The following is a 23721-nucleotide window of genomic DNA, read 5'->3' as shown; positions in this document are numbered from 1 at the left end:
CATTGAGGCCCTGATTTTGATGAATTCTACCCTGCGGCTGTGAGGGCAGAGTTCCGTATCCGATAGAAACACGTACAAGTCCCAAGAACGGTGGGGCACCAGCTAAGTGACTCATTCTTAAATGGTTCAAGGACAGAAATCTCTGTATCCTGTGTTCAACATTCTGTAAGTTTTCGACTGGTTCAAAATAAAAGCATGTTTTAAAATGGAAAGACCTGAGTTGGAGGGAACCTAGCCTGGGAGCAGCTGTCCAAATGGACTGCCTGTCACTCCTGAGGGAGGTGGGGTGATGGTGAGGTGGGAAGCCCCATAAAAAATACCGAAAGGACCCCCACTGGGTTCTGCAACTCTCCGAGTGCTGCTTGGCTTCTCGCCCGGATCCAGGTGGCTGTCACAACCGAGCTGTAACACCGAGCTGTGACGCACTTTTCTGCAACAACGGGAAGGGTGCAGCCGAGGGCCCTTGGGCGGGAGACTGAGCACAGGTGGTCTCAGCTGAGACACCCCCTCCCCGGGAAGCTCCCGTGTCTTCCAGGCATCCAGGTTTCTCAGAGGCGCCACACCTCACCCCACCCCCCAACAACTGCAAGTGCCCCTGACTCCCCAGCTTCCCTGCCCCGTCCTGTGAGCCCTGAGGGCACAGATGTGGCTTTGCCCCCTGCTGTATCTCATCTGTGACCCCCAACAAGGGGGAGGCCAGGTCAGGGGCCCTTTCCTGGAGGTGGCTGTCCTGGGCGTCAAAGTCACCAGGCAGAGAGGGTCAGCGGCACCAGGGTCTGTGCGCTTGGCCCCGCTGCTTCCTCCTCCGGGGCGGTTTCTTGTTCCCAGGAGGAACCAGGTAAAGGGCGGCCTGCAGAGATGCCCACTGGACGCTGCTTGTAAAACAGAGATGCCAGAAATGATCTGAACGCCCATCCGTCCGGGACCAGTGCACCGACTGTGCATTCGCCTGTGAAAGGCCGGCCGGGCATGAGAGGGCCAGATGTCCAGGACACACGAGTGAATGAGAATGAGGGAGTTCAGAACATCAAACTTTAATTGAACAGAACATCGGTGCAGCAAACACAGTGAATCCCAGGCTGAGGGGAAAGCGCCCGTCCCACCCTGGCTGGCTCTCCCCAAGCACTCGTGCCTCCGAGGAAGCCCCGGACACAGCCATGTCCAACGCAGCCCACACTGCACTCACCAAGTCAGGGAGGCCTTGTCACAGGACAGGACAGGCGAGAGGGTGGCCAGCAGTGCCACCTCCCTCTCTGGAGAAGGGCTTCACTGCCCAGCCCTGCCCAGGAGCCTAGCTGCAGCCAGCTGCTGCCTGAGAACAGACCCACCTTGACTTCTGACCTCAGCTGCTGCCTCCAGTCTAGGGAGTTGCCAACCAAACTTTTCCAACATGGCAGGGGGCTCAGCTGCCCTCGGTGCTTCTCAGCAGGACCCCAGGGGACTCTGGGGACCTCCCTCCAGTGGGGACAAGGCTCTGAAACTTGTGTTGCTGGATGTCCACACATGCTCCCCCTGGGGCACCGGCCGGGCTCCTGAAGGGCAGCTCAGCCCAGGCTGCCCCCTGAATGCTCAAGGGGCATCCTGGCTCCCCAGCAGGCGTCACTGGAGGCCTGGCCATCAGGACACAGCACCTGGAATGCCAACAAAGCGTCACACACGGAGGGACCCTCTGCCACCTTCTGCCATCCCACTGGGCACCCTGGACCCTGGGACCCAGCCCCTCTGGACTCAGTGAGGAACACTGCGTCCAGTCCTCATTCCACTGAAGTTCAGCCTCAAGACACCACTGCCCCGTGGTCACCTCTGCCCGTTTTACTCACACTAAAGGCACGAGCTGAGGGTGCAGGAGGGAGGAGGGAAACCACGGAACCTCATAGGAGGGCTCACCTGGCCAGAGGGCAGGGGCTGGCTCAGCTCCACGGCAGGCAAGGGGCCAGGAAAGGCAGGCGGGGCTGGGGCCAGCTCCAGGGTGCTGGAAAAGGGACAGGGTCGGGACAGGCCCTTTTCCAGGCCCTCTTGGAGGGTGACACAGTCCACCATGAGCAGTGTGCCCTGAGAGCTCTCTGCCCATCAGGGGCCCTTCCAGGTGCCTCTTCAGGACCAGCCTCTGCCTGCAGGGCTCTCGGGTGGGTGGGGTGTGGGAGGGGCCTGTGCGGCACCTGAAGCAGGTGGCTCGGGACGTCTAAGTACATCCGCACAGGCTCACAGAGAAGGGGACAGCCAGCGGGGATGTGAAGGAAGAAAAGGCCACAAAGAAGGGGCAGGCCTCAGGCGGGAAGGAGTCAGGAGGCCCTCAGGGCCAACTCAGGGGAGGTAACAGGTGCGGCCCCTCAGAACAGCGGCCAGGCGGATCCTTAAAAGTCTGACCGCACCTGGTCACCCACTCCTAGGGGTCCTCCCCCAGAGACACAAAGGCAAACGTGCAGGTCACCAGGCATACGGGAAGGCTCACAGCAGCCCCCAGACCAGGCTCCCAAGTGCCCGCCCATTGGTGATGTCGACCCGGGCCGAGGACAGGACTCACAATGAGGAGGAGGGGACTGTGGGGACCCAAAGTACCGGGGCGGGTCTCGGAGGAGTCAGGCAGAGTGCTGCACCCCCCAAAAAAAGAGCATGTGCTGTACGATTTCATTTGTACGAAATTCCAGAAAATGTAGCTGAAGAAAGCAGATCCCCGATGCTGGGTAGGTGGGGGTGGAGGCGAGTGGAAACAGCCTGCATGGCCGAGACCTGCAGCTCGGTTATGGGCTGTGGCGGACACATGCGTCACACTCAGAAAACTATCATCTGTAACAACTGAACATGTCTGGTCACTTTAAGCCAGTTAGACCCCCAACAAAGCTGTTCTTACAGAAGGAGTCAAGGTCACCAGAGCAAGGATGGGCCAGGGCAGTAGGGCCCAAGGGCAAGTCGGCCAGTGGAGAAGCCACAAGGGGACCCCGTGAAGGCCTCTGGTCTGTGCGGCGCCCAGTCATAAATGGAAAAGTGAGTCCGTCAGCACGGGCTGGATTTTCTCACTGTCTGGCTATTTCCCAAGCAGGGCCTGCGACTTGGGGGGGGGGGCTCCTCCTCTCTCACACGTCCCCCTGTGACTCTGCCCAGATTAGGGAGCTCCTGCACCCTGGGGACCCAGTCCTGTGGCCGCTACCATAGATTCCCTCTGCTGCAGAGGCCCCCTTGCCTAACAGGCTGCGCTCTGGAGGTCATCTGGATGGCTGCCCCAGCCCCACCGCCACAGTGTGCAGCCCCTGGGCTGCTCACTGCCTTCCAGAGCCCTTTTACAACTACAATTTGGAATATAAAGCCAAGACCCTGCTGCTGTTCAGAAACGAAGTCTTTGGGGAAAAGAAACTGCCTGAAGAGGGGAGGGTGTAGCTCAGTGGTAGAGTGCATGACTAGCATGCACAAGGTCCTGGGTTCAATCCCCAGTACCTCCAGTAAATAAATAAATACATCTGATTACCACCACACCTTCCTCCCCCACTGCACAAAAAAAAAGAGAAGTTGCCTGAAAGAGGCAGCCGGGGCCCAGGGAGATCTCTGGGGGAAGGGGCGACGCCTGAGCACCGGCCACAGAATGTGTGCCCATAACTCCTCCGGTATTTCCGTGTGTTCTTTACTCTTGGGGAAAGTACAACCTTCATTCAGTCGAGGGCCATCAGGAAAGAGCTGCACACTTGGAGGGCAAATCTCCCCACCAGGACTGGCCTCTTTACGGCCCATGGCATGTGTGGCCTGAGCTCCAGGGCTCTGAGGCTTACCTCTGGGCAAGGATGAATTTGGGAGCCTGCGCTGGGGGCTGTGTCATCAGGAAGCCACGCGCCAGTCCCTCTGCCCGGCCACCGCTGGTGCCTGGACCTTCCTGCAGGTACGTGCTCTGGGGGTTGACGCTGGGAGGGTCAGCAAATCCTGCACAGGAAGAAATGCCACAACTCAGGGCTGGAAAAGGCAGCAGGGTCCCCATGCAGCACGACAGAGAATCCTGCAGAGAGGCCGCGTCCAACCTGTCCAGCCCCAGGCTCAGCTCCCTCGCTGAGGGGAGGGCAGCCACCACTGGTGAGCTCAGTGGCCTCTTCAGGCTCCCAAAGACCCGAACAAAGTAACAGTTTGCTGACTTCAAATTCTGCTTTGTCATTGCAGACCTCACGCCAGCCCCTAGTGCGGAAGATCCAGAATCCAACTGAACTATGACGCTGTCCACCAGAAACACCCAACAGTGTGAACTGACTGTACTTCAATGAAAGAAGAAGACTCAGCATCCAGACCTGCCCCATGTCCACTGCGCCGCCTACGGACAGACAGGTGGGCATCCGCTTCCTCCTTGCCTCTCGTACTCGTTCACCAGAGGCTGGGCTGTTTCCTTCCCCTTTCACCTTGGGCTTCACCCCGACGTCACTGAGGTGCGAGGTGTCACTGCCTTACTCTGCACTTTCCCTCCGCTTAAAATGTTTCAGCAAACATCTCAGGGGACCTTGGCCTCTCTAAGGCAAGCCACTGTGGATTTGATCAGTTCTGGTCGACAGATGTTTAGGAGCAAAGCGAGCTAAGAAGGACGGCCCATTTCTGCCCTAAGTCTGTCAGGTGGTAAAGGGAGCCTGAGTCCCTGGTCTCAGATCCTCGGCAACAGTCCCTCCTCCTGTCTGCCAGCCAGCTGCCCAGATCTCCCCCGCCATTTGGTACACAACTCCACCCCTGTTTTATGCTGTTTCCTCTTTCCTGCACAACTTTCAAGATACTCTGAGGTCCAGGAAATTCGTTTAAGCGCTAATTTGAACATTTCTATTTCAAACGTAATAGATCAATGAGATATCTTCTTCCTCCAAGAGAAAGAGAAATAAAAAGCCCCAAGCCCAGAACAAAGCAGGTGTCAGGGGATGGGTAACCAGCAGGGGAGAGAGGTCCCTGTTCTGCAAACACAGAGCACGGGTCCATCCCACCCAGGTGGCAGGTGTCTGAGGAGAAGCCAAGGCCAAGGACCCTGAGAAGCTCGCAGCGAGGGAGGCGGAGCGGGGTGGCCTCCTGGTGCTCAGGCGGTCGGTCAGCAGGGAGCTGGACACCTCCCGGAGACCACCACCCCTCACACACACGGGACGCGGCGTGAAGACCAGCTCCCCTCACCCCCGGGTGAGGCTGCCCAAGGCCCTCCCGACTCCAGCCCTGTTAGTAAATACGGGCAGGCAAAGGCGAGCCTCTGAAACAGAAGACCAGTCTGCTCAGACGGAAAAGCTGCCTCGGAGAAACCAGACTCGAGCTCTCCCTCCTTGGGGCCCCGCCTCCTCCACTCAAGGAAGGACCCGAATCCAGGATCCCAACATTCCCCACTTCAGGCAGCAAAAGGTACTTCCTGAAACTTCTAATTAGGATACTCAGAGAAATAGAAGCTATCGCATCTAGAAAAGTAACAGGATCTCTGAAGAAAGGAAAATCAGTAACGGCACCACAGAGCCTGGAGCTCTCTTAAACTATGTAACGGTCAGAATAAAGTATCAGAAGACCGAATTTAAGGCAAAAGCACACACAATAAAAACATATTTTTTTTTAAAAGATAAGAATTTTGGGAGATTGCTCCAGGATTTCCAACATCCAAACAACATTCGTGCTCTCAAGGGAGAACTGGAGGGAGGAGATTATCAAAGAAACTATCCAAGAGTATCATCCCAGAATAAGTCAGCTACACTTCCGTCTAATAAAATGCCCAGAGCGTAACAGAGACCTTGTTCACAGACTCTTTAAATTGAAAGCTGACAAAGTTAATTTAAAAGACTCACACCCAGGACCATCACACCCAGTCTCAGGACCATTCTGAAATTTCAGAACACCAAGATAAAAAGCTCCGAGGGAGGAAAGATACGTGAACATCAGAAAGACGTCTGACTTAAAATGACAACACCGGATGCTCCAAGGATGAGATGCTTTCAGATTTCTAAGGGGAAAGGATTTTAAACTCAGAATTCTGTCCCTGACAAAGTGGTCATCAAATATGGGGGTAGATTAAAGACCATTTCAGAACATGCAAGGACTCGGAAAATGTCCCTTGCAGGCACCCTTCCTCGTAAAGTTCACTGAAGACATTCTCTAACAAAACAAGAGTCAGGAAAGAAAGAATAAGGCCTGCAATTCAATTTGCCAAAGCAGACCCAGGGAGGCAGCCACAGGGGCCCTGGGGGGCGGCTCCCCTCAGGCCGAGAGAGCGAGCACTTGGATGGGAGCAGGAAGCAGGCTCCCGGCAGGCAGCCTTCAGAGGGGACGCGTGAAACACGGGGAGACGTTAACGACGTGGTAAGAGCAGACAATGCACGAAAAAGGAAAAGCACTGAGAAACTCCAAGAAAACGTGTGTGACCATCGAAGACTAAGAAACTGAGGTCACGGGCCGAGTTCAGTGCCGATATCCTCCTTACCAGCTGGGCTGTCACAAGATGCTGTCATGTTTGGTGGACAAAATATATACCTGAATACATATTCTTGGAAGGTATTCAGATCTACAATTATAACTCAGAAAGAAACTCCAACCAGAGAAGGGGGGCCGCAGGGGTGTGAGCAGCTCAGCCCTCCTGGGCTGTAACAGGTGTTGACAAGTTACGGGGACTGGAGTGGAGACTGCCGGGGTGGCAGCCGTTTCATTTCATTTTTCTCTTTCCTCGCTGTCTTGTTTTTTCAGGCAGGTGCACATTTTTTTTTTTTTGGAAACAAAAATAAAGGGGACCTCTTCGGGCTGTCTGTGGGAAGAGCATGTGTTCCAGCTGCACTGGGTTGGGGTTGATCCAAGTAACACGGGATCTGAGCAGAAAGTCCAAGCACCTCAAAATTCTGCCCCCTCAAACAGGACGCAAGCAGTTACAGCATCTGATGCAGAAGCATGGGGTCTGTCTAGAGTGGACCCACCTGTGGGGCCGGGCTCACCGGGGGCAGCAACGGACGCAGCCACAGCAGCATCAGGAGGGTGCATGGCCAAGTCCACCCCAAGACCGCGGACCAGCTGCCCAGTCTGGAGGGGATCTTCCTTGGAGGACGCCAGTGCACGGGACATCAGCCATGACTTGGGGGCAGCCAGAGAGGGGTCCAGTGTGTCGTTGCCAGCAGCCAGAGGGCAGAGGCCCGGGCTAGGGCGGACAGTGGAGAGAGCGGCAGGACCGTGGCCAGGTCCCCCCGGTACCTCTCACCACCTTGCAGAGACCTGGGGAACACAGCACACATCATCCCTTGGTGGGCAGAGGCTCTCTCAGGCCGGGACAGGGGGACCTGGGGGAGACTCCAGCCCAGTTAGCGATTCTGGGCTCCCAACGCCACTTAGCCTCTGACGGCTGTGGGGTCCTCCCCATCTCCAGTCACACTGCCTTCACAGTTCTCCCTGGGGCTGCAAGGTTTCCAGACACACAAAAACTACCACTGCTAGAAGCCAAAGCCACGTTGGCAGTTGACTGACAAGGCCCTTCAATGAAGCGTTGCTGCACAGTACTGACAGTGGGAAGTGACTAGGAAGCCCTAAGAGTTGAGTAAACACATGAAGGTGAATCTTTAAGGAATATTAGGCAGCAGTTAGTAACTTAAAGAGTGAATATTCCACAAATGCTAGCGGCATCTCAGACACCACTCCTGGGCTTCTGTTAACAACTCCCCACCCCTATCTTCTGTGGACCAACCCGCATGGCACTGGTGGTCCTATCGCTACCTCCATTTCACAGGTGAACAAAAGTGAGACACTGAGGTCACAGGGACTTGCCTGCGGTCACACATCTGGGCAGTGCCGGCCTGGGTGTAAGCTGCCAGCCCGGTGCTGCCCACACAAGGGTAAGTGGAAGAGGTGGGCACAGCTTGCTGGTGACACATAGTGGACCTGGCCCCACGCTCAAACTTCGTCCTGCTGCTGACCCACACTTCCCTCAGCCTCACTGCATTCATGCAGCGTCCCAGGAGGTGACGGAAAGAGCTTGAACAGTGCCTGATCCACAGTAGGAACTCAAGAACTGTTGCCTGTTACTAACTCGAATAAATACTACCTGGACCAAATGCTAGAGAAACAAACCACGAGAATAGATGGTTTGTCTTGGAGGTAGGTCTGCGTGTGTGTCTTTCCAAGTCTGTGTTTCCCAGTCTCCAAAATTGACGTGAAGCCAGACTATGAGTCAGGTTCCAGGCAGCCAGTGTGGGTCCCCGACGTGGGCTCCTTGCCAGTGGCTCCCCCATCCCTGGGGTCACAGCCATCTCTGTTCTCAGCCGTCCTCGACCTGGTCCCAGTGTCCAGCAGGCTTTCCCACGCCCACCTCAGGTCTGGTCTCCCACCGAGGACGGGGGAGCTGAGCAGGAAGACGGTCCCATGGCCTATGAGGGGGGCAGTACCCGGAAGCCAGTGATTGTGGCATAGTCCCATCTCCAGAGAAGTCCGGGGTCGGGGCCAGGGGCTCCCACGGCCCTTGGGTGGCCTCCTGGGTCTGTACAGGCCCACCTTCCTCAGGTCCTGCTGAAAATGCACCAGACACGAGAGGCGGCTGGGGGTGCTCTGAATCCCAGACCCCTTCCCAGCAGGTTAAGAGCAACCACACCAGCTGGAAAAGGTTGTCGCCCAGCATTCTGTTTGTCCCTTGATCTGTCTTTGGCCTGAACGGCAATTACCAGCCCAGGACATCCTAAGTTCTGGCACTTGGCTCACTTCCCACTGCCTCCTGGCCCTGACCACACAGTAAACTCGAAGGCAGAACGCTGCTGCAGCACCACCCAGGCCCATCCTGAGTCCAACCTGACTCAGCTTCAGGGATCTCACTCCCCACGGGGTGAAGTCTTGAACGTGTGGAGTGGGGGAGGGTGTCCTGTAACCAGGGACCCTACCTCAGCCTGGCCATAGACATAGGTTTTGTGAGATGGGCCACTCACCTGACCACTGAGGCCTGTCCACACACCTAAAGCCAAGGTGGGGGTGGCCTGCAGGCTGCAGAGGGCGTGGACCTGCCTCCGTCGCGCTGGGGTTGTCCACCGCGTCTTGGGCTGGCGCTGCACGCTGCACAAGGGCCCTCTGGCGCCGCCGGTAATTGGCAAACCAGTTGGTGACCTGCTCCACGGTCAAGCACGTCTCCGAGGCCAGGTCCTCCTGCCTCAAAACAATGCACCTCTAGGCCAGCCGGCTCCTGAAGCGCCAGGCCGGGACAGTGAGCCAGCCTGGACACCAGGCAGCAGGGGCACGGAGCGGGCTGGGACACGGAGCCGATGGGCAGACTGGCCTGTGGCCTCATTCCTCAGTCACACTGCCGCACCGCCGACAACCACCCAGAGTCTGGAGGCCTAGGGCAAGGCCTGCAGACTGGACCCTCCAGAGGTGACACCAGACCACTGTCCGCCGGCCCGCTCGGTGTGACAGCGCGTCTGCCACGATCGACCCTGCGATCAGGCACCTGTCCTTCCTCTGGACCCAGATCCCAACCACCTTCACGGGCCCCGGCACCAAGCTCTGGGAGAGAACCCAGCCGATGAGACAGAAAGAGAATGTGCGGGGTGGTCACTGCCAGACTCCGGGTGATTGGAGACAGAGAGGAGGGGCGGGGCAGTCACTGGGAGAGGGAAGGGGGTGGGGCGTCATTGGGAGAGTCCAGCTGATTGGACGGGGAGGGAAGGGGCGGGGCGGCCACTGAGCAAGGCCCCCGGATCAGACTCGGAGAGAAGGAAGCAAGCCAGCTTTCCGACTTGCAGGACTCCCACTCGCACACCCTCAGCCTACTCCCTGAGAGCTCAGCCCCTCCATCCCTCCTGCTGGAGCCCTGGCCGCCGCGAGTGCTCGGTGAGCACCTGTCGAAGCCACACTGGAGGACAGGATATCGAGACACCCTTGAGGAAACCAGACCCCGTACTTCCGCAAGCTGGACCGACGTTCAGGGGCCGCCAGCCAAAGAACGCCATCCCCAGGGCAGTTCAAAGGAGGCAGAGCCCACCAGCGCCCTGGCAGACAGGCCACTAGGGCAATGGGGTGAGTAGGGGGTCGGATGGGGGGTGACTGAGGTTGTGGACCAGTCACTAGGGGTGTGGTATCACCTCAGGGTGGGGTTCTCCTAAGGATGGGGCTTCCCCTAAAAGTGGGCGTCCCCAAAGGGTGCATGGTCACCTAAGGGTCGGTGGTCAGGCACCTAGTGATGGGTGTCCCTAAGGACAGAGAGGGTCAGGTAAAGGGAGGGGTGTGTGGCCTGGCTCTCACTGCTCTTACCCGCTGGGCCTTGCTGGGGTTGGCGCTCACTCTCGAGGCAAAGTCCTGCAGCTTCTGGCGAACTTCTCTGGGGAAGTTCCTGTTTCTGAGGCCGTCAGGGCAGAGGAAGGGAGGCGGTGGGTTCCTGGATGAGGGCAGTGGGGAGGTGGTTACAGATCCCTTCTTCTGGGCCCAGCTGTGTGCTCGCCTAGACCTCCTCTCCTCTCACTGGCTACTCTCCTTGCGGGCTGTGTGCTGCAGCCCCCCAGTCCATCCCCCGAACAAGGGAGGGGCCTGGCACTGCCACACTCTCACCAGACTTCCCAGGACCAGTCACTGACCAATGGTCCATGACTGTTGAAGCTGGATGATGAGGATACTGAAGCTGGATACACTATTCTCTTGACTGTGTGTATATTGGAATTTTTCCAAAAGAAAAAAGTGACATATAAACAAACAGCAACCTGTCTCTACACGATCTGCTACCCAAATGTCAACTGAACAAATCCCCATGAAGGACAAAAACGCACCCACACATCCCACCTCCCAGTGAAGCTCCACCCCCCAACCCCCAGCCCTTCCTGGGTATCTAGTGATAGACCACCACGCGCCAGCCAATCAGGCCGAGAGCCCCGGAGCCCAGGTTGTTTCCCTTTACCTTCTCCAGTCCATCCAGCCTGCCAGCAAATCCTCCAAAGCCCATCCTGACACCACCCTTTCTCCAGCCACAGCCACTCCCCGGAACTCCAAGAACCTCCTGCCTCTGCTCCTGCACTGGCCATCTGCTGTGACTCCCATGTCACCCCTCCTTAGGCCCAGAGAGAGCTGTCCCCATGCTCAGGCCTCTCCCAGGCTCGCCAGGTCCCTGCTGCAGCCCCCACCACAACAAAGGGCCAATGCATCACAGCCGCTACAGAACGTGTCCCATCTAGCAGTCCTTGCTCTGAATTATGGGACCTGCTGTTTCCTGGTCTATGGTCCACCATCCACGCTCCCGGGCAGCTCCAGGAGAGCAGGGCCCCAGCAACCAGAGGCCTCTTCACCAACACCCCATGCTGGTCCCCCAGTCATTTACTCTGCAGAACCACCCTCTGGCAGGCTGTCAGGACCTGTACTGAGGTTCATGACTGCATCCCCGAAAACTCCAGGACGGATTAACTGCTGGGCTTCAAAGTCGTAACTGGCAGGCACCAGAGAACAATTCGGTCTGACCCAAAAAGATTCCACCTCTTCTTCCGTCAGTCAGGCCCATGGCTCAGCAACCCCTGTCCCTTGGGCTGTCAGGAGCCCAGAGCGAGTCCTGCAGCCCCTCCTGGCCAGTGGGGAGCACCTAGGAACAAAGGCTCCACAGTCTTGATGTCTAGGCTGGAATCCTGCATCTCTTTAGTGCGGAACCTGGGGCAAACCCTTCTGTGCCTCGGTTTCCTCATCCATGAATGGTGAGGATGGAAACAGCCAGAACTGGTCGTGACGTTTACTTAGTGCTGACCATGGTCATGGTGGTAATTACCATGAACATCCACTCAGCAGCTATCGTGTGCCAGACAGTCTTCTAAGCACTACGTTGATCAAATCGTGCCTGCAGCACCCTCGTGTTTCTCTCTCTTTCAAGGGTCCTGCAGCCCTGAGGGGCCATGCTGGGGTCCAGGCCAGGCCATCTGCAGTGTCTGACCATGGGGATTAGCCAACCTGAGGGACATCCATCCCTCGGAAGGAGGGTGGGATCAGAGTGTCCGCCCACTGACTCCCTCCCTGTGGGGTCCTGCCGGATGGACAGTGGCTCCTGCTGCAGCTTGGACTCTTGCCTGGGTCCCAAGAAGGGCTCCCCCTCCTCGTCCTGCAGGCATTGGTCCCCACAGCCGGTGGGGCAGGAGGAGAGTGTGGCTGAGTGTAGGGCACCAGGCCGATGGCGCACCTATTACCCTGACTGTTCCTGCTTCTCCTGGCTTTTCCTGCCCTTATCTCCCTGCCTCTACTGCCCTTCAGCCCATCTGTGGCTTTGGACGGCCGATCCCTTGGGGGCCGCAGGGACTCTGGGCAAATCAAGGCAGGCACCTACCTCTTCCTGCACCTGAACTTCTGCACGGGGGTCAGCAGGGCCACGCCAAGCCTCCTCATGAGCAGACAGTAGTGAATGTCATTCCAGAGCTGCACCAGCTCGGGGCTGCCTCCTGGCACCCGGCATCCCTGCGGACGACAGCCTGATGAGACCTGAGCCCTGGCCAGCCCGGGAGCCCTGGGACGAGCTGCTGGCTGGCACCCACTGGCTGGCACCTCATGGCCAGCCGGGCTCCAGTCCCCACCAGGCTAGGTGGGAAGTCCCTGGGGGCTCAGCCTCACCCACTGACTGAGCACTGCTGCCCTTCCAGAAGACAAGGTGGGCAAAGCACTCCATCACTGCCCACTGGTGAGGAGCACCGGCAAGAGGACCAGGGACGAGCCTGCGGCCATAACACACAAGGCAGAGCTGCACCGCAAACCACAGGTCAGGTTTGAGGGGCCCGAGGCTTGTCCCCCATCTTGCATGGAAGACCTTTCTCTCCCACCAGCAGGGCGGGCTCCTGGGGCTCAGTGAGCACATTCTGAGATGGGGGAATGAAGGGGTCCCCGCCTGTGCCAGTTGACAGCTCACCAACCCAGTGTGCCTTGGTCCTGGAACCAGGCTTGGGAGCTGGCCAAAGACGCCAAGTTGGGCCTACCCTGGACACAGGCCCTATGGTCAGTGTGTGGTTCCTGCCTTCAACCCCAGTGTTCCTGGGACCATCTTGGTGAGGGAGGTGCTGAGAATCATTTAGCTTTCACTCCACAGCATCAGGAAAAGCCCATTTTGCTGGGCTGAGGCCTGTAGTCTTCTGCAGAATGCAGCAGTCGGCCTTAGGCACAATCGTCAGGGAAGCCACGCGGGGCTTCCCTGCCTGCAGGAGTGGCCAATGGCCGTAAACGCCCTTTCTCAATGTGGTGGCCCTGTCCTCTGTCTCAGGTCTCAGAGCACATCACCTCCCGATACTTCTGGACCATCCTGACCGAGTTATAGTCCCTCCCCTGGGAGTTTTTCATCATCGATTGCCTTCACAGCAGCTGTTACAAGCCTGTGTGTTCATCCATTTATTCAGACATATTTGGAAAATGGAGCCCTCTTCTGTTCCAGGTGTTATGTTGGGATCATTTAATGAGCAGAACTGAGGCGTTCTCGATCCTGGGGCCTGCAGTGCAGGAGCAGAGGCAGACCATACACAGACCGACAGAGAAACAGGTTGTTCATTCTGAACTGAGGAAGGAGCCACGAAGGGACACGAGGGACTCTCCTTGAGAATAAAGAAGCACTAGCTGGACTGGGTGACGCTGAAAGCAGACACCAGACTGGCAGGAAGGCACCAGCCACACAAAGAGCAGGGCTCCAACCTCTGGCCGAGGGAGTGGCTCACACGGGGTCAAAGACAAAGAGCTGGGGACTTCGAGGACAGCACGGAAGCCAGTAAGGCCACTGTCGTGACTGGAGAGCAGGCTCTGGGGCCACTGCCTGGGTGCACACCGGGGTGCCACCTGCTGTCTTAAACCCCCCTCTGGCTGGTGCGTGAAGACTAGATTGAGAGGGCCGGAGAGGACCGGGGGAGGGCAGCCAGGAGGACGCCCCGGGGCTGGGATGGGGGTGGGGAGCAGAAACAGAAGGCACAGGGAAGAACTGGGCAGCCTGAAGGCAACAGCAGCATGAACCACGCACCGGCTGTAACAGGGAGTGAAAGAGGGAAACACAGCCCCCCACACGTCCTACTGCAATCCTGTGAGCCAGATGGATTTTGGAATTCAGAATTTCTCAGATTTTAGACAGTAATACAGGCAGAAAGTGCGTAATCTGCACCACCCCAGCATAGCCTGGGGCAGGCAGCATCCTGCAAGCAAACATGCCAGTATTTAGGTAGTAAAATGTACCAGTCACCTTAAGCGAGCAAATAAAGAGCATAAGTAGCTTCACATGCACGCAGCTCAGGTTTTGGCGCCAAATGAGCTGAGGTTCAAAGTACCACCAGAGGAGTGACCCAGAAACCTGCAGTTTCAGACTTCCCAAATGGAGACCAGGAGCCTAGGGTCTGTTTCACTGTTTGTCTCACTACCTGGGATGCTGACTGTCCCAGCCAGGACCACCCTTCTAGGCCCATCGGGATTTGATAAACGGAGAGTTTTGTCTCAGACTACCCAGTGAGGAATTCTCACTGGCTGAGAGTAAATGGTTCCAACTTGGTGTACAGCATCTCTCCCCAGGCTCTTGCTGACTTCTGGGGATTTCTGTCACGTCTGGGGAGGTGGTGGCTTCCGCACCTCTGTCTGCACCCCCGTGCAGACCAGTCCTACCTCTAACAAATGGCGGGCGGCCAGGTACTGCTGCTGCTGGGCCAGCACGCGGGCGCACACCAGGGCCACGTCCACGCTGTTCAGGAGGTGCAGGCGGAGCTGGCTGTTCAGCACCGCCGTGACCAAGGGCTGGGCCCGGGCGGGGTCGTCCTGGACCTCCCGGCACATCCTGCTTGTGAAGCTCACCAGCTCCGCCAGGGGTGGAACTGCGCCACCCCTGCCACTCAGCAGCTGCAGGAGGCGCTGCATCCGGAGTCCGCTGGGGCCCCTCTGTGAACAAGACAACGGTCATGACAAGGGCCCGCGACGACCACAGGCTGACCACACAGCAATCCGCAGACCAGCTCTGCGAGGCCCGTCCCGCCACATGTGCTTGGAAGGCGGGGGTCAGGAGAGAAGGCGTGGCATTGTTGCCCCCCAGAGTTGCCTCGTAGTCCCCACAACTGTCCAGCCCTTGGTTGTGCACCAGGTCCCAGCCCTGTGCTGACGCTGGGAGTTCGCCTCGCTCCTCTGAACCTTCCCTCTGTTCTGCTGCTGCCCCCTCCCCGTACCTCCTCCTCTCCACTTCCCCCACATCTCACGCACGTGGTCACTACGGTTCCTGTGCTTCTCCTCTGCGTTCATTGGGGGCGGGGCCCACCCGGGTCCGGTCATCAGATTTCCCCAGCATCTGCCAGAAGGGTGTCCAGGCCTCTCTAAATGGTGGCCGGGGTTGGGGGGGGGGGGCGGTGCCCTGGGCCGGGGGCAGGGCAGAGGCCCTTCTCGCTCCTGCGAAGGGGAGTCCAGGGGCCCAACCCCGCGGCAGGATCAGCAAAATGTGGTTTTAACTCTTGATTTTGAAAAAAAGTTTATATTTGAAAACCAGTAAGATTTAAAGGTTGCCCTCATCTGACAAATTAGTAAAAGAAGAAAGGAAAGGGGAGGAAAGGGAAGAAGGAAGGAGAGAAAGAGAGAAGGGGGTGGAGGGGGGGAATCTACACAAAGGGATGAACCCGCGCCAGCCTCCCTGGCCCAGCCCTGCTGGAGTTTCGGGCCCTCGCCCTCACATCGCTGCGGGCACCGAGCCTTCCCCTCTGCCGGGAGAGGACTGAGGATGAGACAGTGGAGGTGCCTTGCCTCTGCCCGGAAGTGGGGCCCGAGGCAGGCTGACTTGTGTGTTCAAGGAGGGAACCCTGACATGTTACTCTCAAAACCCCGCTCTGCTGCGCCCCCTGCTCTGCCCTCCCACCCTCCACACAAACAGGTGAGCCACGCCGAGCTGGACTGAAGGCGTTTTAACAGCTGGGAGAGCTTGTTTCTGGCGGTACTTAATCTGGCCAGCACCGCAGAGAAAACTCCTGGTCTCTGCCCGGGCCTGCAAAGCACCCCACGAAAGGAGGGGCGGCAGCCTGCAGCAACGCCTCCCCAGCCCTGGACGTTCAGGCAGCATGCCAGGGACCGCTTTTTCCAGGATAACGTTCAGACCTGTGTTCACAACTGCCCCTACTCCTATGGAGCAGACGCCTGGAAGCGAGGTTAAAGGGTGCGATCTGAGGAGACGCTGCCAAACCGCTCTCCACACAGGCTGTGAGAATCCGCAGAGAACAGCCGGGCTCCTGGCAGAGGGTCTGGCCTGTTTCCAGCCCGCTCCGCCCCACACTGCTTCCAGGGGCGCCCGCCGGGGGTGGGGGTGGGGACTCCCGTCTATGCCACCTTTGCCCAGCCTTAGCGCCTGTCACCAGCTCTAGATGCAGGACCTCACGTTTCTGCCGGTCACGACTGGCAGGAGGCGAGGGACCCTGGTTTCCTCCCGCACCAACCCCACCTCCACGCCTGGCTCCAGGAAGGGCAGGAAGGAGGCCAAGGCCGGGCGCATAAGGACGGGACTCCGGAGTTCTGGAAGTAGTGCCGGGGCGCACTGTGAACACGCAGGGGATCCGGCCCAGTGGGGGCGGGGGGCTCCGCTGTGCGTCCTGCCTGGTCACCCTCTGCTTGGCCCTGGCTCTGCGCCCCCGGTACCGTGCTCCCCGCGCGGGCTGAGATGCCTGCCCCAGAGGCCCACCCGGGACCCAGACTCAGTCACCCCCACCCAGACGCCTCCCAAATTCACTCACCTTCACCCAGATGCCTCCGGCTCACCCCAGCCCGGAACTGGCTCCCGGCTTCTGCGCTCGGCGCGCACACGTGCTCTGCCCGCACCTGCCCGCACCGCCTTGGAGGCGCCGGAAAAGGAACGGTCGCTACAAAGTGTTGAGGCTTCTCCCAATCCGGGCAAGCGCCCCGCCCAACGACCCGGGCCTGTGCTCTGCGCCCCCGTCCGGGGGCCTGGGGATCCGCCTGGGTTCGGGGTGGGGGGTGGGGATTCTGCTGGTTCTCCATGAGCTGAGGGCGTCTCGGGGTCTGAAGGTTCCAGAGTGTGTGGAAGGAGCGGCTCCGGGGTCCTGGAGTCATGGGCTAGGGTGGAGGAGGGGGCGCCACGACCCCCACCCACTGCAGCAGGAGGAAGCTGTGACCCTGGACTAACCCCATGCCTCCGCCCTGGTGCTCTGCAGAGCTAAAGCCCTGCCGGGGCCGAGATCCGCACGCCGCAGCCTGTCCCCCGCGGGAAGGGGTGCCTTCAAGGAGACCTGGTCGTAGCAAAGGCCACTGCGAATCCTACCCCCTGCAGGATCCTGCGCACATAGCTCCACGCTCTGGGGAGAGGCCTTTGCGATTGTGGGTCTGGGTCCTCGCCAACCCTGGTCAAATACGCAGGGGAAACCACGGACCCGCCGTCGCCCTGGCTCGGACACGTCTGGCCTCTCCCCTGTGCCGCTGACAGTTTTGTGAGTTGTTGCGCACAGCAAGCTGGAGGGGGCTCTAGACATAAGACAAAGAGGACTTCAAGTTGGTTTTGAAAGGGTGGGCAGGGTCAAAATTCTCTGACGTCAAACGGCAGACTGAAACATTTCAGCGTTTGTTCACGTGAAAATCTGGAAAGAATCCAAGCGTCTGGTGGAAGATTTGCTAAATAAATCACACTAAAGAAAGTGGACAGGCTCCTGGAAGGTAATCTGTCATGGTGCCGAGGAAGAATGCTATCAACCCAACTAGTGATCACCATACTTTGTGCAAGAAAAACTGCGTGGTGCAAACCTGTGTGTGATACAAGCCCATTTGAAAAGTACAGACATAAAATGACACATGCCACATTGTTAAACTCTGGTTGCCACCGGTTCACAAAATTTCTATTTTGTTTTTTTTTTTACTTGGCTTTTTAATTTTCTTCTTTTTGCTTACCCATGTTTTATAAAAAAAAGATCATCTTCTGCTTTTCTCTTTTTAAGCTTCTTTTCAAGAAGTGGAAGAAAAATTAGAGACAAGCGGGTTGGCGGAAGCAATCCCCACCGACCAAGGATACTGAAGCAGAAGCAACCCTGACTCGCGCAAACAGGGGAAATGAGTGGTCGGACGCGGCAAACCCGCCTGCAGTGGGAAGGCAGCCGCAGCCCTCTAGGACGGGCTGGGTGCTCAGTGACAACACTCCCGAGTCCTCTCCACCCGAAAAGCACCGATGAGTTTCACCCGTCAGTGGGGCCCAACGTGTCCAAGTATCTACCGTATTAAATTACATTTAAATGTATTTCAAGACATTTTATGAGTTTCCTTCTTTGGTTGCCATTGACTGAACACTCAGTACATCCCAGGTAAGATGTTACGGTTTACACCCGTCTTCTTTGAGGCTCCCAAGGCCCCTCCAAGAGAGAGTTAGGTCCCTTTTTCATGTTACTAATAAGGAAATAGGTCCGGTGAATTTTACAACAAACACTTTCCAGAAGCCCTCCACCTATAAGGGGCCTCCTTTAACTGTCAGGCTCAAAAGCACACATTTTAACTTAAGCACGTAACAATTTTAAGTATCCTAAATCAGGGTAAACTCCTCATAAGCTTCACTTTCAATAGAGGCCTGCTCTTCCAGCAAAAGGTAGGCCAAAATGTGATTCTCCAACATGCACTGATAATAGAGGCGGCCTCTCTCCTCTTCTCCCGGGCTGTTGAGTCTGAAATGCAGCCCTTACCGCCTAATGCATTCTAGTACGTACTTCCTTACTATCTCCAGATTTTCTATTCTCTTCTGGACCCAGGCTACCTGAGGTGGATTCCCAGTTCGATTACTTATAGCTGTGTTATTGACCCCCTCTGTACTCTCTCTCCTCTTGGGTAGTTTATTATTTGTAATCATAACAGGACCACTTTCCTCATTGCATTGAGATAATTAAGTGCGTCAATACTCAACATGTGCTATGTCCATCATTTCCTTATCTACGCTGTTTATTTTTAAGACATTCAAAACCTGGCAAGGTAACTTCCCCCCTCTCAGAAATTTCCTGGTGATTCGTGAACTTTTCCCATAATGATTAACTGAACACATTTTTTTAAAAAAAATCCCAGATCCACAGGAGGCTGGAAGGCCATTTAGATCAGCCTCCTCAGAACGTCTACCTCACCCTGAACCCCTCTTTGCCCTCCAGGAAGTTGCCTCCTCCCCAGGGGTTCCCCTGAGGGAGTTGCTGCCCAACCTCCACTGCCCCACGAAGCCTTCTGGAAGGCTCCAGGGTAAGTACCTCTTGGGAGACTCATCAGATCTGCTGAATGTCTGTCTGCATTAGGGGTGCTGGTGGCTGTTGGAGACCAGTGCTCTGGCCCCTCCATTGGGTTCACAGAACTACAAGTAGATAGATGCCTAATGGAAAAAAGAGACAGGGTATCTGATGTCCTGGGCAGGTTGCTGTGAGGGACAGGAGGAGCAAAAACAGGAGCTTGAGAGAGTGACTCAGCTGTCCTCCCTCCCTCCCTTTCTTGGAAGACAGCAGATGCAGGTGGGGCCGGAAGCAGGAGACACCCCCACCCACGTACTGACCCAGAGGCACTAGGAGTGCTCCATGTTTTTGCTTTGCCCGAGGCAGTTCAGGCTGACAGCCGCAGAGGAGGGTTGGACCCTGTTCTTTTATAAGCTCAGATGAGTGGCACCTCCAGCTGAAGGTCTTCCAGGGGGTCCAAGCCATGCATGGCCCCTGCCCAGGGCGTGCCTCCTTCATCACCCTGGGTTCCAGGCTCACTACTCAGGGCAGCAACCTAGCAGGTGGTGCCCAACACTCCCTGGAGTCTGTATCAGTAAGGTCCAGGCCAGAGTCCTGCGTCTTCCAAATAAGGCTGGGATTAGGGAGAGGCAAGCGAGGAATCACAAAACAAACCATTAAGGTAAGTCACATTTTAATACAGTATTTTTGAAAATGATCAATTATTTTTGCCAGAGAATCTATGATGAACAAAACATTAAAAACAATTTTTTTTAAAGATGAGTATTACTGGTTTTCCCTTTTGCTTCAGGCTCAAAGGTGCCTGGGCAGTGATGCTGTGACCAAGCAAGGCCCCTTTACCTGCCACAAACCTTTGCCTCCGCTGGTAGTTCAGGGCGAGGTGGGGTCAGGGGCTCGGAGCCCAGGGCTGTTTACTGAGCATACAAGACTCTCTGAGGTGGGTAATTGGCCACCATTTCCAAATGACAAGATTCTTGAAATATTTGTTACTCATAACATTTTTGCTTACAAGTTTTAGCATTCATCGATAACTCCCGCCTGAAACAGTCCTCACTATAGTGGCTGCCAAATAACAATCTTTCTAACTTCATCATTTCTTCTACATTTACCAGCTGGAATTCCAAGATCATAGTTTTTCTCCTGCCTCCTCTATTATTTCAGTGCATCTTATTTCTATTCACCTTTCTGTTCTGTGTGGTTCTTTGTTCTTTCAAATAGCTTACTTTGTAATTTAGAAGGCTTCGTAATTTTGTTCCAGCTGTTACTTTTGTATTGTCCTGAATCCCACATTTCTCCGTTTTTATTATCAGCCAGTCAGTTAAAGGGGTTCCCTTTGGTTTCCTCCTAGTATTAATGGCAATCTCTTACTGCTCCCTCTCGCCTGTTCCCATGCTGACTCAGAGCTTTACTACTTTACCATAAATTCTTTATATAGCATTCTTCCATCCTGGCTCAACCGTCATAGTCTTAGATATGAAATTAAATATATTAAATGCTAACAACCAGCCCTTTAGCAGGGTAAAGCTCAGCCTCTGATATAGTCCTGAGAAAATTAACTTTTGTATGTGGTGAAAGTACAGATCAAGACTTTTTTTTCTTGCAGACGTGCAAGTTTAGCACCATTAAAAAAAAAATACTGTCGTCTTTCCAATGAACTATTTTTCTAACTTTGATAGAAACTGACTATAGAGTATTTTTTTTTCAGGACTCTAATCTGTATGTCCCTCCTTTCACGAAACTACAGTGTCATAGCTACTGAAGCTGACGGTTAGGCCTTGAAATAAAATGGTGTGTCTTGCAACATTGTTTTCCCTGTTCAACACTGTATTTAGTTCTTTTGCTGTTCCACGTAAATCTCAGTATCACACTTGTCAACTTTTACAGCAAACGCTCCTGGGAATTTGATTGGAATGGGATACAGTCTATAGATCCGCGTGGGGAACACGACGCTGTAACAGCACTGAACCTCCCACTCCACCAACGCAGCACGTCCGCCCGTTGTCCTGGCCATCGTCTCCTCTTCTGCATTGTTCTCAGCATATAGTTCACTTGACTTCATTCCATGGGTTTTTGTGGTACTATCATAAATAGTAGTGCATTTTAATCAAATTTCCAGTTGTCTATTGCAAGTATGTAAAAATACAACTATTTTTGAATATTGATTTTATATTCTAGATTTCTAAACTGACATGTGTATTATGGTGGCTTCTTTTTTTTTTTGGTAAAGTTTTTTAAAAGTTTCAGTGAAGGCAATCATGCTGTCTCTGAATAAAGTTGTTCTTGCTTTCCAATCTGTATCTTTTAAATCTCTTTTTCTTGCCTTATGCAGTCAGCTAAGCCTTGCACTACAATGTTGAATTGGAGTGGTCACAGTGAGCATCTTTGATTTGTTCTCAATCTTGGGGGAGCTATTCAGTTTTTCTCCATTATAACATTAACTATAGACATTTTCCAGATGTGCTTTATTAGTCTGAGGAAGCTACTTCCTACCCCTGGTTGAATATGGAATCCATCTCAGCTTTGCAGTCCCAAGATAAACTCCAGTTTGCCTTCATGTATTACCCCTTTTATATACTGGTGAATTAAATTAACTAGCATTTTATTTAGGATTTTTACCTCTATGTTCATGTGGAACATTTGTAGGCTTTTTGATAACATCGGAGTTTTTTAAATTTTATTTTACTGAGTTATAGTCAGTTCACAATGTTGTGTCAATTTCCAGTGTAGAAGCACAATTTTTCAGTCATACACGAACATACATATATTCATTGTCGCATTCTTTTTCACCGTGGGCCACCACGAGATCTTGTATATATTTCCCTGTGCTACACAGTATAATCCTGTTTATCCATTCTGTATATACCTGTCAGTATCACATCTTTTAAAAACAATCAGTGTAACGCAGACTTCATGAGTTAAGAAGTACCTGTTACCTATTTTCTGACAGTTTGTATAGAACTGGTATTCTTTCTTTCTTAAAAGTTCATGGAAATCATCAGTGAGATGATCTGAGCCTGGATTTTTTTCTTGTTGGGAGATTTTTAACTGTGAATTTAATTTCTTTTATAACTGTAGCAACTTTCAGGTTACCTATTTCTTCGAGTAAGCTTTGCTAGTTGGTTTCTTTCAGGAATTTAGTCCATTTCATCAAAGTTGTCAAATCTGTGTTCTTTATTCCCTTCCACTCTTTGTTTCATTAGTTTCTAGTCTTTTTATTTCACTCCTGTTTACACTGGGCTTATTTTACTCTTTTTTCTAGTTTCTTAAGGTAGGAGTTTAAATTATTGATGTGAGACCTTCATTCTTTTTTAATATAAGCATTTCAGTGCTATGAATTTCCCTTGAAGCACTGATTTTTCTGCATCTCAGAAATTTTGGTCTGTTGTATTTTAATTTGCATGTTTTATAGAATAATACTTTAAGATTTTCCATATTTCTCTTGAAATTTCTCAGACCCATGAATTATTTGGAATTGGGTTGCTTAATTTCCAAGTGTTTTGAGATTTTCCTGTTCTTTTTACAATTGAGTCTTGTTAAACTGCATTATAGTCTGAACACATTTTGTACAATTTCAATTATTTAAAAATTTTTAAGATTAGTGGGCGAGGACATGAACTATTGGCGAATGCCTCGCATGCAACGGGAAACAGTGTGTTTTCTGCTGTTGGCTGCTCTAGACGTGTCCACCACGTCGTTTGCCGATGATGTTATTCAGCCCTTCCACAGCCTTGCTGAGTTTGGTCTCTAAGTCATGTTACCGAGAAAGAAACGCTGAAGTGTCCACCTAAATTGGTAGAGTGTATTTCTCCTTTTAGCCGTGTCTTTGCATGACCTTGAGGCTTTGTTGTTATGGGCATGCCCATTTAAGGCTGTCTTTGGTGAAACACTGCTTTTATCATTCACATTCCTGATCATTTTGGTTTTTTTGTTTGTTTAACATTTTTTATTGACTTACAGTCATTTTACAATGTTCTGATCATTTTCTTTGCTCTGATTATATATTTACTTCTAGAAAAGGGAACGTATGTTCTAATGCCAGCTCTCAGGCTGGGAGACAGGGTGGGGCCCAATCAATCTGATCTGTTTCAGCTGTCCGAGCTTTGTTGCAACTTCTGATTGATTTAGCACAAAACTGCCTTCAGACGTTTGGAGGGCAGGAAGTCTTCCTCAGCAGGGCCTGGGATCTGAGTACGAAGGAACTGTAGGGATGTGCTTGTGCTCAAGGCCAAGCCGCAAGCTCTCGGAGCCGTGTGAAACATCTCCTTGCCTTACAGCCTGTAGTTGTTTTTTTTGTTGTTGTTGAGATTTTAAACATTTTTTATTGAGTTATAGTCATTTTACAACGTTGTATCAAACTCCAGTGTAGAGCACAATTTTTCAGTTATACATGAATATACATATACTCATTGTCACATTTTTTTTCACTGTGAGCTACCACAAGATCTTGTATATCTTTCCCTGTGCTATACAGTATAATCTTGTTTATCTAGTCTACATTTTGAAGTCCCAGTCTGTCCCTTCCCACCCCACCCCCTGCCCCCTTGGCAACCACAAGTTTGTATTCTATGCCTATGAGTTACAGCCTGTAGTTTAAACATCTGCCTGTAGTTTATGTTGGTTTTTCTAAACGAAAATCTTACCTACA

At 53.9% G+C, this 23721-nt stretch overlaps 1 protein-coding gene across 1 annotated transcript; it reads right to left on the bottom strand.

The window, feature by feature from the left end:
* Positions 1-1401: 1401 nt before the first annotated feature.
* On the bottom strand, positions 1402-16539 carry LOC116661599 (anomalous homeobox protein-like). Its single transcript, XM_032474105.1, is given in 11 exon segments — positions 1402-1631; positions 1888-1972; positions 3762-3909; positions 6885-7148; positions 7151-7176; positions 8340-8457; positions 8871-9084; positions 10189-10312; positions 12227-12354; positions 14518-14787; positions 15103-16539. Coding segments are annotated over 11 exon segments (1533 nt in total). The 5' UTR covers positions 15172-16539; the 3' UTR covers positions 1402-1544.
* Positions 16540-23721: the final 7182 nt, after the last annotated feature.

This window comes from Camelus ferus, chromosome 35, assembly GCF_009834535.1.
Source record: "Camelus ferus isolate YT-003-E chromosome 35, BCGSAC_Cfer_1.0, whole genome shotgun sequence".
Classification (NCBI taxonomy): domain Eukaryota; kingdom Metazoa; phylum Chordata; class Mammalia; order Artiodactyla; family Camelidae; genus Camelus; species Camelus ferus.
Note: the sequence above shows the minus strand (reverse complement) of the source record. Positions and strands in the feature narration are given on the sequence as shown.